The sequence below is a fragment of the Xyrauchen texanus genome, chromosome 29, assembly GCF_025860055.1.
Source record: "Xyrauchen texanus isolate HMW12.3.18 chromosome 29, RBS_HiC_50CHRs, whole genome shotgun sequence".
Classification (NCBI taxonomy): Eukaryota; Metazoa; Chordata; class Actinopteri; order Cypriniformes; family Catostomidae; genus Xyrauchen; species Xyrauchen texanus.
The window spans coordinates 25152082-25168482 of NC_068304.1; the positions used below are offsets into that span (position 1 = coordinate 25152082).

Genomic DNA, 16401 nt, shown 5'->3' on the forward strand with positions numbered 1-16401 from the left:
ATAAACAGACCTGTAGAACTCCTCTGCACTCTGGGAACATTTCGGCATATCTCACTCACTGGCTGTCTGACACCAACAGACACACCTCCACAGCCACACTCAGTGTGCCGGCGATTAGAGATTACTCTGTTTGTGTATGTACATGTGCATGTGTGTCTACATGCTGGCTTAAATCATGTGAATGGAGGACAAAGTGTGCCACTATACATTTTGTGGTTGTGTGAGAACCTTTTGTCAGTATGAGCTTTTTAGAGAAATTTGTTTGTTGAAGGGTCATGCTGTATGGAGTGTGTGCGTGAGAATGAGTGATAGTGAAATGTGTATTTGTGTGCGTGCGTGAGAGAGTGAAAGAGAAAGAAAGGCAAAAGAGATGGGGGAGTGTGAGGAAGGGAGGGAGGGTAGAGAGACAGAAAGAAAGGAAGAGAATGGAAGAAATAGGTTTGTGTGTGTATGTGTGAGAGAGGCTGGCACAGTCAGTTCTGATAACAGCAACAGTAGGAGGAGGATGAGCTCAGCTCCGCCCCCTTCCTCTCTCAGCTATAAATAAGGGCTGGGGTTTTTTGCTCCTCTCACTTCTCTTGAAGGATGAGATCCCTGAAACATCTTAAACATCACACCAGGAGTAATGTGGTAAGTGTTGAACCCAAACACTCACATTGCCCAAAGCGTGTCGTCTTGTGATTGTATTGATATTTCATTTGAACTGTTTGTTCATTGTTGTTTTAAAGTTTGCGACTTTGTTCACTCTGAATTGGGAAAATTAAATAACTTTTTTCCTTCTCGCAGAATACCGCAAGACTGTCATTTATACTTTATTCTGTCTCTTTTTATAGTCTAGCCTCTCATATATTCTCTCTCTACCACCAATGCAGTGTGTTTCTCTTGTTATCTCAACACACTCACAGGTTCTTTCAGTGCTAGTCCTTGCACTATCGTTCTTCTTTTAAACGTATTTTTACATTCACTTCAGCCATGGCTGCTATCTTGCCCAACTGGCTCTCTTGTCTTTCTGTCTTTCATTTCATCTGCCTCTCTTTTTAACATGTTTTTTTAAATACTCTATACTGTTCCCTTCCTTACTTCTCTCCCTCTCTTTGTCAATTCTCACCCTCTTTTCTCTCCCCTCCCTTTTTTCTTTTCTTTCCTTTCCTCTCTTTCTCTTTCTGTGTCTTCTTAGTTTCAGTCTCTCACTCCCAACAACCTCTCCCTCTCTCTTTATCTTTCTGTTGTATTCACTCTCTCTCTCACACTCATTTTCTCTCCATCTCTCATCCCCCGCCCTCTTTTCCTTTCACTCTTTCTCATGCTCTTTATCTCTCTTTATCTTTCTTTCCTCACTCCCCTCCCTCTCTCAGTCACTTAGTCTATCTCTCATCCCCCGGTTCCCTCCCTCTTTTTCCTCTCTCTTCCTTCCTTTCTTTCACTTGCTCCCTCATTCTCCCTTCACTCTCTCTCCTTTAGTCTTTTTTCTGTCTGTTTTCCCTCCCTCAGTCTGAATACTTTAAAAGCAGTAGTTATAAATGTCATGGTTATCAGGGCATCCAGGTCCCCCTCTCATTTCTCCCCCCTGTCTCTGCCTGTCTGTCTCTCTTCCTTAGTTTTACAGCTGTCAGTCCTCATGACTCTCTCCCTCTGCCTCCCTTCCTTGTGTTTGCTTATTTGTTTTTGCTTCTGATGAAATACATTTTTTGTGGCATTTTTCCTCAGCAAATCAAGTTACCAGCTCATTAGAGGCGATATTGTGCTTTAACGACTTCCTGAACAGAGTTGCTCTCAAAGTGTGAAAATGACGTTGATTTAAATGTTATGATACACTAGTGAGTCCCTTTTGGTTAGAACAGAGGTGACAAAAAGGAAGTGACCTTGGGTACGAGAGTGACCAAGTTTCACTTGATGATACTAAATGTAAGTAATATAATCATCAGCCTCCAAGGAATGATTTTTCTCATCTGTGCTGCCACTGGATCTCTTGGGTTGCTTCAGTCAATCTCTGTCTGCAAATAGACCGGACTCACTTTCTCTGCTCTCTCTGAGTGTCATTACCTTGTCATTACAGCTGAAACTTAACTATCCAACCTTTCATAGTCAGCAGTGGCAGTACTTGACCTCGCAGGAAATGCTGTGGGTAGTCCATGGATGTAGACTTCCTGGTCAGACCCAGACACTCTTTGTGCTTCACGTTCTTTTAAAGACTGTAAAGGAAGGAAGCATGTCGCTCACACAGATCTGTCTTATCTCCTATATCTAATGCATTCTCAGCAGCAAGGCGTTGTCATAATGTCTCTCGCTCTCACTAACTCAGTGCTATGAAAACCAGAAGCTATTTTATCATAAAATATTTTATATTTAAGTTTTAATGATGTTTGCAATATTTCCCAGATAGAAGAGTGGCTCAAAATAGATAAATTGCCAGAAATTACCCGATCTGGTTAATGTGTTATATGAGTTTTGATGAATACGTTTTAAAGGAAATCCTCATAGTTCATCTAAACAGCACTTATTTGTTCTTATAATGCTGTTGCACTGATACCATTGCCAGTTCTGTTGTATTGACACTGTTGCCATGACAGCCCTAGCCAGACTTTGTAGCTATGTCTATATTGTATTGATTGTTGCAATGACAGATTTATTCTACATGCATTCTGGTTTCATGAAGAATTGGTGTTCTCTCTATTGACAGGAAGAGCAAGAGGTTCCTCTTGTGCATTGCTATTCTAAAGTGATGGAGCATGCAGTAGATGCCGGCACTCAGACAGACCCAGTGGTGGTTCTGTCTCTGGCCCAGGCTGCTGTGCTGGGCCTCATATCGCAGAACGAAATCTTCGGAGCCACCATCGCCCCAAATGGCTTCTACACGGGTGAGACACGTGACGGGCCTCCTCCCACTGGAGAATCCATGGAGTATGAATATACAGATCAATTAATTGGGGCCAATGGAGACTATCTCTCTCAGCCTAATGGGGTGCACAGGAGGCCAGAAGTACATTATGGGGCCGAGCGCAAGCACCATGGGAGAACCAAGAGGCCTCAGAGTAAGAGTGAGCCAGAGGACTCCACAGAGAGGTCTCCAGACACACTGACTCAGGTGAAAGGAGAGAGACCTGACTTCACTAGCTCCTGTTCTCAGCAAACAGAAAATGAGCCAGAAGTGTTGGACCTAGCACCTAACAGAGCGGTGATGAAGGAAGAAGAGTGTAACAAAGGCTCCCCTGAGTACCCGAAGGAGCCAAGCAGCCAAAAGGTTGACGCTGACTGTGACACTCAGACTCTGGCCCAACAAAGCCCTGCAGGGCATGGAAAGGGACTGGCAGAGTCCTCTGAGGAAGGGCCTGGAAAAGAGAAGGAACAGGAGGAGGAGGAAGAGGAGGAGGAGAGAGCACTGAATCTGAAAACCTCAAAGGAGAATGTGAGCCCTGTAATGAGGCGCTACTTTGAGTCCAGTGTGATGGCATATGAGTCTACCGAGATGGGCTTGTCGGGTGATTATGAGGAGGGCAGTCAGGCCATGATGTGGGCGGATGGTGAGAACTCATTGGGTCGACGCATGCAGATTGACCGCCTAGACATCAATGTGCAAATAGACGAGTCATACTGCGTCGATGTGGGCGAAGGCCTCAAGCGATGGAAGTGTCGTATGTGCGATAAGTCCTACACCTCTAAATACAACTTAGTAACACACATTCTTGGTCACAACGGCATCAAGCCACATGAGTGTCTGCACTGTGGCAAGCTCTTCAAGCAGCCCAGTCACCTGCAGACACACCTGCTTACACACCAGGGCACACGGCCACACAAGTGTACCGTCTGCAAGAAGGCCTTCACCCAAACCAGCCACCTTAAACGGCACATGTTGCAACACAGTGACATCAAGCCTTACAGCTGCCGCTTTTGTGGTCGGGGCTTTGCCTACCCCAGCGAGCTGCGCACTCACGAGACCAAACATGAGAACGGACACTGTCACGTCTGTACGCAGTGCAGCTTGGAGTTTCCCACCCATGCCCACCTCAAGCGTCACCAGGTCAGCCACCAGGGCCCAACCTCTTTCCAGTGCACCGAATGCCACAAGTCCTTTGCCTATCGAAGCCAACTTCAGAACCACCTGATGAAGCACCAGAATGTCCGTCCATATGTCTGCTCGGAGTGTGGTATGGAGTTCGTGCAGATCCACCACTTGAAGCAGCACATGCTAACACACAAGGTACTGACACAGCAGGCCCTCGAACACAAGGTACTTAAACCTCATTCGTTTTCGCAATTTCCCACAAACCTTCTTTAATATTGGACCCTTTTTACATTTCTGTGTTTGGAACGTGGAAGTAAACTATTGCGAGGACTTCTATAGTGGTAAATAGGAGACCATAGTATATATTGTTTCCGCTTACCTATTTTCTCCAATTGCTCCACTATTATGTATACATTATACTTTCCAAAACACAAAAAAAAAATAGAGAAAGTGGGATTATGAAAGTCAGAAGAGAGGAAGATGCCAAATGTACTGTCACTCCCTCAACAGCTTTGAAACCCCATTGAAACAGTGTTGACTATTTTGATTGATTCTAGGGTAATATAAAAAAGTATAGTGCAATAATCGTAAATAAATAAATACTAAAATTTAAGTAAAAAATTTTGATTAGATGTAGCTAGATTTAACCATCTTAATTAAGGCTGAAATGTGTCACCACCGTCTGTGAAAAGGGTCTATTACTCCCTCATGACTTTTCCCAATCACATTTTCCATCACTCCTTTCCTGTAAAACTAAAGCATCACAAACACTTGTAGAAAAATTAGTCATTTGTGTGATTATGTATCTTGAGTTAAACATCAAACGTGATTGTGTCTCAGGGATTGCCACAGCAGGTTTCAGTGTAAACAGAGCTGTATGTCAGCACCTCCCATCTACCCTGCAGCCATCTAGTCTGCCTCCTAACTTGCCATTAACACGCCCCTGTCTATGTTCCTTTCACTAATAATAATAATAATATGTTTCATTTATTTAGCATGTTTCCAGAGCTCAAGGATGCTTCACAATAAAGAACAGTAACATAACAATCATATTGACAATCATATGGACAGTGGACAGTTGCCCAGTCACTAGTTTGGAGTGGTTGTGTTTTGTGCTGCGAATTGAGTTATAAACTGATACTTCCTCCTTTAATTTCTCACTCTCCACCACTATGATTCATCTAGCCAAAACTGCAGTGTCAGTAAACAGAATGTCACAGGTCTGCAAGGCTATAAACAAAACAAACAGTCATTTCTTCAGCACCTAATTCACCATAATCATTATTAGAGAAAATTATTCTCATTTTAGTATGAGAACACTATGTAGATGATTCCAGTGAGTTAGATGATCTACTGTATATAGCACATATAAACTGAAAGTGTTCATTGGCGAGAGGATGTTTAACCCTCTTTATTTGTTAATATTTTTGCTTGGTGGAGCTTCAGAGTTCTCATTGCAGTGTAAGCATCTCTGTTCACCCTGCAGCATTGTGATAAAAACAGTGAATATATGTGTGTGTGAATTTCTTGCTCAGTATTATGAATTCTAGTCAGCAATCAAGACAAATAAATAATTTATCCTCCTGCTCACATAAAAAGAGAACAACATCTACCACTGATTACAAGTTTTTTTATTTTTATATTTATGTATTTTTGATGGCCAAAATGGATTTGCCTCTAAATACATTGCCATGTTCCATCTCTTTTTCTCTCAGGGTATGAAGGAATACAAATGTGACGTGTGTTCGCGCGAGTTCACTCTCTCAGCCAATCTAAAACGCCACATGCTGATTCACACCAGCGTGCGCCCTTTTCAGTGCCATGTCTGCTTCAAGACATTTGTCCAGAAACAGACACTAAAAACACACATGATTGTTCACTTGCCTGTGAAACCTTTCAAGTGCAAGGTGGGTAAGAGTAGTTTTACACAAAATGGGCCATTTAAAGAATAACCATGCTGGAGTCCAACGATTATTCAAAGCAATCCATATATTTCTGCACATCAAACACAGATGTTGTATCACTAATGGTTGCCGAATTGGTTCTGTAGGTGTGCGGGAAGTCCTTCAACAGAATGTATAACCTGCTAGGTCACATGCATCTTCATGCCGGTAGCAAACCCTTCAAGTGCCCTTACTGCAACAGCAAGTTCAATTTGAAGGGCAACCTTAGTCGACACATGAAGGTGAAACATGGAATCCTGGACACCTCAACTGAAGGACATGGTGAGAACATGCATAACATGCCTCATATCATAATTTCCTCACATCATGCCTCATAACTACTATTTTCTCAGTGTTATATAAAAAATAGTTCAACAATTTGCCTTTTTATCACAGTTAAAAACTACACGAGTAGCCTATAAGTTATAAAGACCTGTGTGAGTCTGCATCAATGTTGGGCTAACAATGCCTTTTAAGAGTCGAAAAAAGTAAATGTGTAATTAGTTTGCTTACTACATGTTAAAAATGAATATTGCCAGACTAGTGGAACCTTTTGGAAAACATCTATGCACCCTTAGTTTAAAAGTAAACTACTGCATACTCAAGGAACTTTCATCTATATTTCAAGCTCCTCACAGCCTTTCCTTTATAATTGGGTTACTGGAGGAACCATTGACAGTCTTAAGAGTTCTTGCAGGAACTTATGGGTTCAGTTTGGGTTAAGCTCCTAGAGTTATAGTTCAGTTTCGGTTTGAGTCCTGTTTGAAAGGGTGCCTAAAAGTTCTCCAAAGGGTTCCAATGTAAATAAAAATGTAAAAAAAAAAAAATGTGACAAAATTGTACTGATTCTGAGCTTTTTGACAGTGATCACATTCTAAGACAAAGTATTGTTTAACCCAATCTTTAAATAACATGTTGCATGCATAATCAAAAGACAGTGAATCTTCAAAGCTGACAATGCTGTTGGTCAGGATAGACTCATGTTTCTGTCTCTATATCCTTCCATAGATGCCCTGCCTGATGTAGAGGGTCAGGAAGATTACGAGGAGGAGAGCTTTGATTACAGCGAGAGGGAAAATCTAGCTAGCAACAATGCACAAGACTTGGCCAAAATGGCCAAAATTAGCTACTACAACTACACCAAGGTGGCTGCACGTTACAACACTGCTTAAGTGGCTGACTGAGATACTAAGATACAGTTTAAGGGAAAAAAGCTGTCATGGACATTTATTTAGTACTCTTAGCTCTGACATTAGACACTGAGGAAATAGCCATCATGAATGGGTGTGCACTGGAAGCCATTTTGGCTCAGCTTGATAACAGCTTCGTTTGAACAAAAGAGTAATTTTACATAAGGGCCTCTCCTGAAAAATAGAGACAATGCTTATAGGTACTGTTCATTTTGAAACAAAAGTTTTCACTTCTGTGGAACTCAAAGAGATGGAGAAAGATGTAATGAAAGTGAATGGTGACTGAGGATAACATTCTCTCTAAATCTCATTTTGTGTTCCATGGAAAAAAGAAAGTCATACGTGTTTGGAACAACATTATCAGGCTAAATGATGACAGAATGTTAATTTTTGGCTGAATTATCTTTTTTTGATAAGATAATTTCTGAGACAGAGTAAGTGTTGCAGAGTCAACGATATGAACAGACATAAGGAGGCACTTCTATACAGACAATCCATAGCTCTTCACAATTTGAAGACACCAAGTTTATGATGCAACTTTTGACATTATTGAACATACCTTGTTGGTGGTTTTACTGTCCATCAAGTTAGGGACTATTTATAGGACTTAATCAAAGCTGACAAAGTGCCAATAGTTCTCATTACATTTTAACTTCCCCAACATTGTTTTAGTTAGCTTTAAATACACTGTGACTTTGTTCAAACTCTTACTCTCTTATTTGTTTTTGATGGACATATATTGTTTGTAGCTCACAGTGGGCTGATTTAGTTTGTGGGAGTGCCTGTTTTTTTTGTGGGCCTGTCCATGCAATTTTGCTGTATGGCCTTCTGGACATAGTGCTTTGTTTTACCATAATTATTGCAAATAGTATTTATTGTTCATTATGTCTTGGCATTCACAAGTGTAAATACATTGATATTTAAGCCCAATGTTCCAGATGAATAGATGTTATTTCAATTTTAAAAAAATATTGAGAAGAAAAAAAAGGTATTTCTTTAGCTTATTTTAGATGAATGTAATAATACAAGCTAAGGATTGTCTATTTAAAGAGTACCATTTCACAGAGCCCACGTGTCAGACAAAAAGCTTAAGAAACAGTTTAAAAAGTTAAATCTGAAATCCTGTTTTTGTGAATATCACTATAGTTCACAATCTGTTCTTTACTACGTTTTACTAATCCATTTCATTTTTAAAATGTGGAGATCTTGCCCTTTTTATTTGTGTGTGTGTGGCTTAAATGACCTTATTCCAGACATCATCCATTTTAATCTTTTTGGAAAGAAAACCTTGTAACATGTACCGCATCTTTCCCAAAGTCACCAGTACTGGTTGGAATTGATGAGGATGCCCTAAAAACACTGGACAAAAGTATTAACTGCCCTTGTGTGTGCAAGAGAGTGTTTCATCCATCATTCCTGCATCAAGCTCAGAAGTGATGAACGACAGTCTGTCTACATGTGACAGGGCCTGAGACCCAGCAGAGAATGATTGGGGAAATTCACCATGTATTCTCTATTTCCCTCTCTGCTTAGTTTCAAACTGACACAGTATAGTCTAGCTACAGTAGGCAACTCAAAATGTTAATGTGTAACATAAGACAAAATGTTTGGTGGATTTTGAAGTGTTGTATGCTTACATTTTGGGCTTTTAGTCTAAGCTAGGCATGAGTTTTTAGTTTGTATAAGCTTTCAATTATTTTGTTGCACACCAATGTGAATATAATGTTGATAAATGTCTGTTAACCATTGTGCTATGGACATTATTCTAAATTAATACATTTATTTGCCTTTATAATTGTGGACTGTTATTGTGTGTATAAAAAACACAAGAACACTTCTTCGGGTGACAAAAGATTTATTAGAGGGTTTTTGAAATTACCCTTTCCTATGGCATTATACAGAATTTGGTATACAGTACTTCATCTTACAAAAATAGAACCTGATGGTGTGGGGAGAGATGGTGGATCCCATCAGCAGGATTATTAGCGAACAGAACACCTTAACTGAACATCACTATGTTTTTATAACCCTCCATTCATACATTGCGTTTGTAAATACGACCTTTAAGTTAAAAATGAGGTACAAAAAGACCCATTGTCCTTCATTTGATCAGAGCCTTGTCCAGATTGGTCTTGATGGCATCCAGGAAGTCTGTGGTGTTGATGTAATGCTCGTTCAGCTTACAGCTGTGGTCATAATAAGACAAATGTAAATGACATCAAAGGCATTAGCAAGGGAAAACTTCACAATTGATGTCTGCAGTTTTACAGCTGAAGTCAGAAGTTTACATACACTTAGGTTGAAGTCATTAAAACACATTTTTAACCACTCCACAGATTTAATATTAGCAAACTATAGTTTTGGCAAGTCGTTTATAACATCTACTTTGTGCATTATATTAGTAATTTTTCCAACAATTGTTTACAGACAGATTGTTTAACTTCTAATTGACTATATCACAATTCCAGTGGGTCAGAAGTTTACATACACTAAGTTAACTGTGCCTTTAAACAGCTTGGAAAATTAGCTTCTGATAGGAAGTGTACTGAATTGGAGGTGTACATGTGGATGTATTTTAAGGCCTACCATCAAACTCAGTGCTTCTTTGCTTGACATCATAGGAAAAGAATACAGCCTCAGAAGAAAAAAAAGACCAGACTTGTGGACCTCCACAAGTCTGGTTCATCCTTGGAAGCAATTTCCAAACCGAAGGTACCACGTTCATCTTTACAAACTATAGTAAACATGTAGAAACACCATGCGACCATGCAGCCATCATACCTCTCAGGAAATAGACGCATTCTGTCTCCTATAGATGAACGTAGTTTGGTGTGAAAAGTGCACAACAGCAAAAGACCTTGTGAAGATGCTGGAGGAAAAAGGTAGACAAGTATCTATATCTACATTAAAACAAGTCCTATATCGACATAACCTGAAAAGCTGCTCAGCAAGGAAGTAGCCACTTCTCCAAAACCACCATAAAAAAAGCCAGATTAGCATATGCAAGTGCACATGGGGTCAAATATTTTACTTTTTGGAGAAATTTCCTCTGGTCTGATGAAACAAAAATGTTACTTTTTGGCCATAATGACCATTGTTATGTTGGGAGGAAAAAGAGTGAGGACAGCAAACCGAAGAACACCACCCCAACTGTGAATTATGTGGGTGGCAGCATCATTTTGTGGGGGTGCTTTGCTGCAGGTGGGACTGGTGCACTTCACAAAATAGATGGCAACATGAGGAAAGAATATTATGTATATATATTGAAGCAACATCTCAAGACATCAACAAGAAGTTAAAGCTCAGTCAATAATGGGTCTTCCAAATGGACAATGACCCAAGCATACCCCCAAAGTTGAGGCAAAATGGCTTGAGGACAACAAAATCAAGGTATTGGAGTGGCCATCACAAAGTTCTGACCTCAATACGATAGAAAATGTGTGGGCAGAACTGAAAAAGCGTATGTGAGCAAGGAGGCCTACAAACCTGACACAGTTACACCAGTTCTGTCTGGAGAATTGGACCAAAATTCCAGCAAATTATTGTGAGAAGCTTGTGGAAGGCTACCCAAAATATTTGACCCAAGTTAAACAATTTAAAGTCAACGGTACCAAATACTAACAAAGTGTATGTAAACTTCTGACACACTGAGTATGTGATGAAAGAAATAAAAGCTGAAATAAATCATTCTCTCTACTATTATTCTGACATTTTACATTCTTAAAATAAAGTAGTGATCCTAACTGACCTAAGACAGGGAATGTTTCTATGATTAAAAGTCAGGAATTGTGAAAAACATTAAATTTAAAAGTAAAAGTTTAAATTTATTTGGCTAAGGTGAATGTAAACTTCTGACTTCAACTGTATCATTAGGGCTAGTCTCTTAATGCAGGTGAAAGACATTACACTTGGATAATTTTTTCATATGGCCTAACAAATTTGCTGACTTACTTGGCAAGACCATGAATGCAGCCAGCCAGATCCTTGGTCATAATGCCACTCTCCACAGTCTCCACACACACCCTCTCGAGAGTATGAGAGAACCTGCGGAGAAACAAGTCAGTGATTAAAAGTTACACTTCCATTTAAACAATACCAATATGAAAAGAATACAAGAAAAAACTATCCTACTAAAACTACTAGTACAGATGACTGCATAAGTACAATGGCAGTAATAAATTAGCTTACTTGATCAGGTCTGGGTTACCATCAAGTTTGCCACGGTGTTCGAGTCCCCTGGTCCAAGCGAAGATGCTAGCAATGGGGTTAGTGCTTGTTGGCCTGCCCTGCGAAGTGAATAAAATAAAACAATTAGAATGCCTCTTAATAATCTGTGATGTTCAATGCTCTACAGTGTGTCTCTCTTAATTTGAAATGTGTAGGTCAAATTAATTTGCAAATGTGGTAAATTATTGGGATGCATCCCAAATATATATATATATATATATATATATATATATATATATATATATATATATTATACAGTACTGCGCAAAATAGTGAGGATGTCATCAAAAATAATGACATAAATAGTTATCATTTATCACTTGTCCAGTAAACATAAAAAAGCTAAATAAATATTCGGTGTGACCACCTTTGCCTTTAAAACAGCACCAATTCTCCTCACAGTTCTCCACACAGTTTTTCTTGGTTGTTGGCAAATAGGCTGTTCCAAGCTTCTTGGAGAATTCGTCTCAATTGCTTCGGTCTCTTTTTATGTAATCTCAGACTGACACGATGTCCAGTGGGGGGATTTGTGGGTGCCATGCCATCTGTTGCAGGGCTCCCTGTTCTTCTATTATAAACTTTTCTATTTGCAAATGTAATGTTTGAGTCTAACATTTAGCTAAAGCTGAAGATATAAATAACCATCTTAAGACAAATGCTTTTGTGAAACATCTTATGTGCTTTTGCACAGTACTCTCTCTCTCTCTCTCTCTTATATATATATATATATATATATATATATATATATATATATTCGGGCTGTCAATCAATTAAAATATATAATCGTGATTAACCGCATATTTTTTTGTGCGTAGTTAATCACAATTAATTGCAATATCTTTATAAACATGAGTGGACAAAATATGCTTCATCCAGATGTATTTTTCAGTCATCCACACAAAACCTACCCCACCAACATAGCTTAACAACAGAAAATGAACACAACTCAATTCAAATCATGTACAAAATATGGTAGTTGTAAGTGTATTATGACAGGATTTATCCACTTCTTTTCGCAAGTTTTGACAGACATGCTAAAAAGTCTGCACTGTCATTTACAATTGACAACACTGTGCAAAATAAATCAAAACTCCATTTAGACCCGTTACAATAGACCTTTTTCCCAGACTGCGAAGACGCGTTTCTGCCTTATTTATCAGTGTAAATCTAAAAAGATTTGTATACCCTGGCAGCCAAAAGTTTGGAATAATGTACAGATTTTGCTGTTTTGGAAGGAAATTGGTACTTAAATTCAGCAAAGTGGCATTCAACTGATCACAAAGTATAGTCAGGACATTACTGATGTAAAAAAAACAGCACTTTTTTGATAAAAAAGTTATTTTGGTAGCTCAGCGAGTTCTGATGCTTACTACCACCCTTGGAGTCGCAAGTTAGAATCCAGGGTGTGTTGAGTTACTCCAGCCAGGTCTTCTAAACAACCAAATTGGCCCGGTTGCAAGGGAGGGTAGAGTCACATGGGGTAACCTCCTTGTGGTCATGATTAGGGGTTCTAGCTCTCAATGGTGTGCGTGGTAAGTTGTGTGTGGATATCGGAGAGTAGCATGTGCCTCCACATGCTGGGAGTCTCTGCGGTGTCATGCACATCGACCCACGGGACAAGATGCATGGATAGACGTCTCAGAAGCAGAGGCATCTGAGACTTGTACTCCACCACCCGGATTGAGGTTAAGGACCGTGCCACCACGAGGACCTACTAAGAAGTGGGAATTGGGCATTCCAAATTGGGAGAAATAAAAATAACATCTAGACAGTCCCTGTTTCAAGCAGCCATCACTCCAACATCTTATCCTAGAGTAATCATGCTAAATTGCTAATTTGGTACTAGAAAATCAATTGCCATTATAGCAAACAGTTAGTTGAATGCCACTTGATTGGTGAATAAAAGTACCAATTTCTTTCCATAAGAGCAAACTCATTTACATTATTCCAAACTTTTGGCTGCCAGTGTGTATATATATATATATATATATATATATATATATATATATATATATATATATATATATATATATACAGTATCTCACAAAAGTGAGTACACCCCTCACATTTTTGTAAATATTTCATTATATATTTTCATGTGACAACACTGAAGAAATGACACTTTGCTACAATGTAAAGTAGTGAGTGTACAGCTTGTATAACAGTGTAAATTTTCTGTCCCCTCAAAATAACTCAACACACAGCCATTAATGTCTAAACCGCTGGCAACAAAAGTGAGTACACCCCTAATTGAAAATGTCCAAATTGGTCCCAAAGTGTCAATATTTTGTGTGGCTACCATTATTTTCCAGCACTGCTTTAACCCCCTTGGGCATGGAGTTCACCAGAGCATAACAGGTTGCCACTGGAGTCCTCTTCCACTCCTCCATGACAACATCACGGAGCTGGATGTTAGAGACCTTGTGCTCCTCCACCTTCCGTTTGAGGATAATCCATATGACTCCAGTGGTTAAATCCATGTGTTCAGACATGATATGATAGATGTGGGTGTAAAACAGATCAATATATATATCATTTTTAATCATAAATTCTCCTCCCTGACCAGTAGGAGGTGATATGCACAAAGGATGTGAATCACCAAAAACAGAAGGAGGAGAAAGTGAAAGTGAAGGAAAAATTACTTAAGGAAGTAATTACGAGTAATACACTTCAGAAGAAATTTATTTAACCACTTTAAGTACTTATCTGTTGCCCTTGTGTGGATTTTGGAGCTTCAAAATATTTTTCACTTGCATTGTATGGACCTACAGCGCTGAAATATTCTTCTAAAAATCTTCATTTGTGTTCAGCAGATGAAAGAAAGTCTTACACATCTGAGATGTCATGAGGGTGAGTAAATGATGACAGAATTTTCATTTTTGGGTGAACTAACCCTTTAAGTAATGCGTTTGAAAATCCTTCATATTGTTTTTCTATGCATGCTCAAGCATATGTAATATTGTATTGTTATGTTCCAGTTACTCAAATTAACCTTCTAGTCTTAATAAAAAGCAAAAAAAAAATCTGTGCTTCTAAACCAAAATCTAAGAGAGGAGCCCTGAAAGTCAGTCAATCCAAATAAACATCTAAACGCTTATTTCAAAAGCTGTCATTATTTGTCTCACCACAAGATGGCAGAAGCCCTCTAAAGATCCAGTTATGCAATTTCCAGGTTGCTTAATTTAATGTTTTATATTTTTGTTTAACAGTGAACTCTCTGTATCAACCCAAAATCTCCAGTTTGATGCTGGATATGGTTTAAAGCAACACAAAACATTGAAATATACAAACCTTCTGATGCTCACGGTAATGCCTAGTTACTGTGCCATGAGCGGCCTCAGCCTCAATCGTCTTTCCATCAGGACATACCAGCACTGATGCCATCAGCCCCAGAGAACCGAAACCTATGGAACCATTCGACACCCTTTAATCAGATTCATATGATGCAGCCAAAATACGGTTTCAAATATCCTGCTCTCTCCTTCATGAGCACTAAGCACCATTAAAGAAAGGATGGACTTCATGCAGAAAGAACGCTTTCCTCTGATCTGCCTTTAAAAAATATGATTGTCCATACTTCAGAGCATGATAAACACTTAGTGTCTCTCTTGGTGTTTATTTTACCCTGAGCAAGAATGTCAGACTGCACATCTCCATCATAGTTCTTGCAGGCCCATACAAAAGCACCCGATGACTTAAGCACTTGAGCTACCATGTCATCGATAAGCCTGTGCTCATACCAGATCTTCAGCTTGTCAAACTCTGGCTTGTAGTTTCTGCACAAAACACAAAACAAAAAGACTGTTCAGTAACTTACTTTTTTTTCAAAGAAAAATGTAGTTTCACATGTCACTACTAGCATTTCAAAGCACTAATCTCATAATACATTTACATTTATGCATTTGGCAGACGCTTTTATCCAAAGCAACTTACAGAGCACTTATTACAGGGACAATCCCCCTGGAGCAACCTGGAGTTAAGTGCCTTGCTCAAGGACGCAATGGTGGTGGCTGTGGGGCTCGAACCAGCGTCCTTCTGATTATCAAATTACAAGTTATGTGCTTAGACCACTACACCACCACCACCACTCCATGGCAACATATTCACATGGAAACATGTGCAATATGTCCTGTTTATGCGTGTGTAAATAATAAGGATGCAAAAAACACTGAGAATCTCACTTCTCAAAGATTTCCTGAAAAATGTCCTTAAATCGGCCATCGTAAGCCTTAAGGATGGTGTTTTTGGTGCTCAGGTAGAGAGGCCATTTCTTCTGAATGGCATACTGGAAGCAGCTGTGAGCGAACCCAGTAATGGACTGTTGAAAAAAGATGACAGACAGCTGGTCAGGCAAGCAGGAAAAATTGACTATCCACTATCACAACGTAGAACTAAACTATGATTCAAAAGGCTGGCTGTGTAGCTCCAAAATAAGACCAAAAATCAATAACTTCAAATGTGAAGTGGAAATGGTGTGAAAAAAAATGAATTTCAGCACCATCAATTGGCAGCCTAAAATGAACAGACACTTCATTCGGACAATATCTTTTGAGGAGAAAAACAGCCCACCACCTCCATCTCCAGCACGTCTGAAGCTGCTTAGAGGAAAACACCTCTTCTAAACCCAAATAAACCATTCCCATAGGAGCACCAAAAAAGTCAGTAAAAGGCCTTAATTATACAAACTCAGAATACATGAGACATTCTAAAAATATCTCTAATTGAAGGAGTTATTTTTACACCTTCAAGATAGATCATCACAGTTTAGTCTCATTAACAGAAAGATACATTACATTCTCACATCTGTTTGCCTAATTTTCAGCTGAAAATAGCAAGGTCCCTGCAGATTTGCAGGTAACCAAAGGTTTGAGCTACTTGACAAATGTGGCTAGAGATTCAGTTCAATGCTGTTGTTCATTTCAATTTCACTTTCAAGCTAAAATTCTGTAAGTAATATTCAGAGTGGTAACCATATCAATCAAGTACAAATGGGAAGAAAGAAATACTAAGTTTGCATGTAAAGTTATAATCGAGCTAC

The 16401-nt window shown here is 39.2% G+C and overlaps 2 protein-coding genes across 3 annotated transcripts in view; one reads left to right on the forward strand and one right to left on the reverse strand.

Moving 5' to 3' along the window:
• The first annotated feature begins 499 nt into the window (after window positions 1-499).
• znf710a (zinc finger protein 710a) lies at window positions 500-8930 on the forward strand. 2 transcript variants are annotated; one of them, XM_052097846.1, is made up of 5 exons: window positions 500-630; window positions 2681-4228; window positions 5719-5910; window positions 6054-6228; window positions 6955-8930. In XM_052097846.1, the coding sequence occupies exons 1-5, from the start codon at window positions 586-588 to the stop codon at window positions 7116-7118; spliced, it is 2124 nt and encodes a 707-aa protein (XP_051953806.1). In that variant the 5' UTR covers window positions 500-585; the 3' UTR covers window positions 7119-8930. The 2 variants fall into 2 exon arrangements, with proteins under 2 accessions (XP_051953806.1, XP_051953807.1); XM_052097847.1 differs by having other exon boundaries at window positions 2681-4198.
• Window positions 8931-8980: 50 nt separating this feature from the next.
• The window catches only part of LOC127623397 (isocitrate dehydrogenase [NADP], mitochondrial), a 32492-nt gene continuing 25071 nt past the window's right edge, over window positions 8981-16401 (reverse strand). Inside the window, exons 6-11 of the mRNA XM_052097855.1 lie at window positions 15545-15681; window positions 14988-15139; window positions 14655-14767; window positions 11325-11422; window positions 11088-11180; window positions 8981-9322 (exon numbers count right to left, since the gene is read on the reverse strand). Coding sequence (XP_051953815.1) covers window positions 9238-9322; window positions 11088-11180; window positions 11325-11422; window positions 14655-14767; window positions 14988-15139; window positions 15545-15681 — 678 coding nt within the window. The 3' untranslated portion in view covers window positions 8981-9237. The remainder of the gene's footprint in view (window positions 9323-11087; window positions 11181-11324; window positions 11423-14654; window positions 14768-14987; window positions 15140-15544; window positions 15682-16401) is intronic.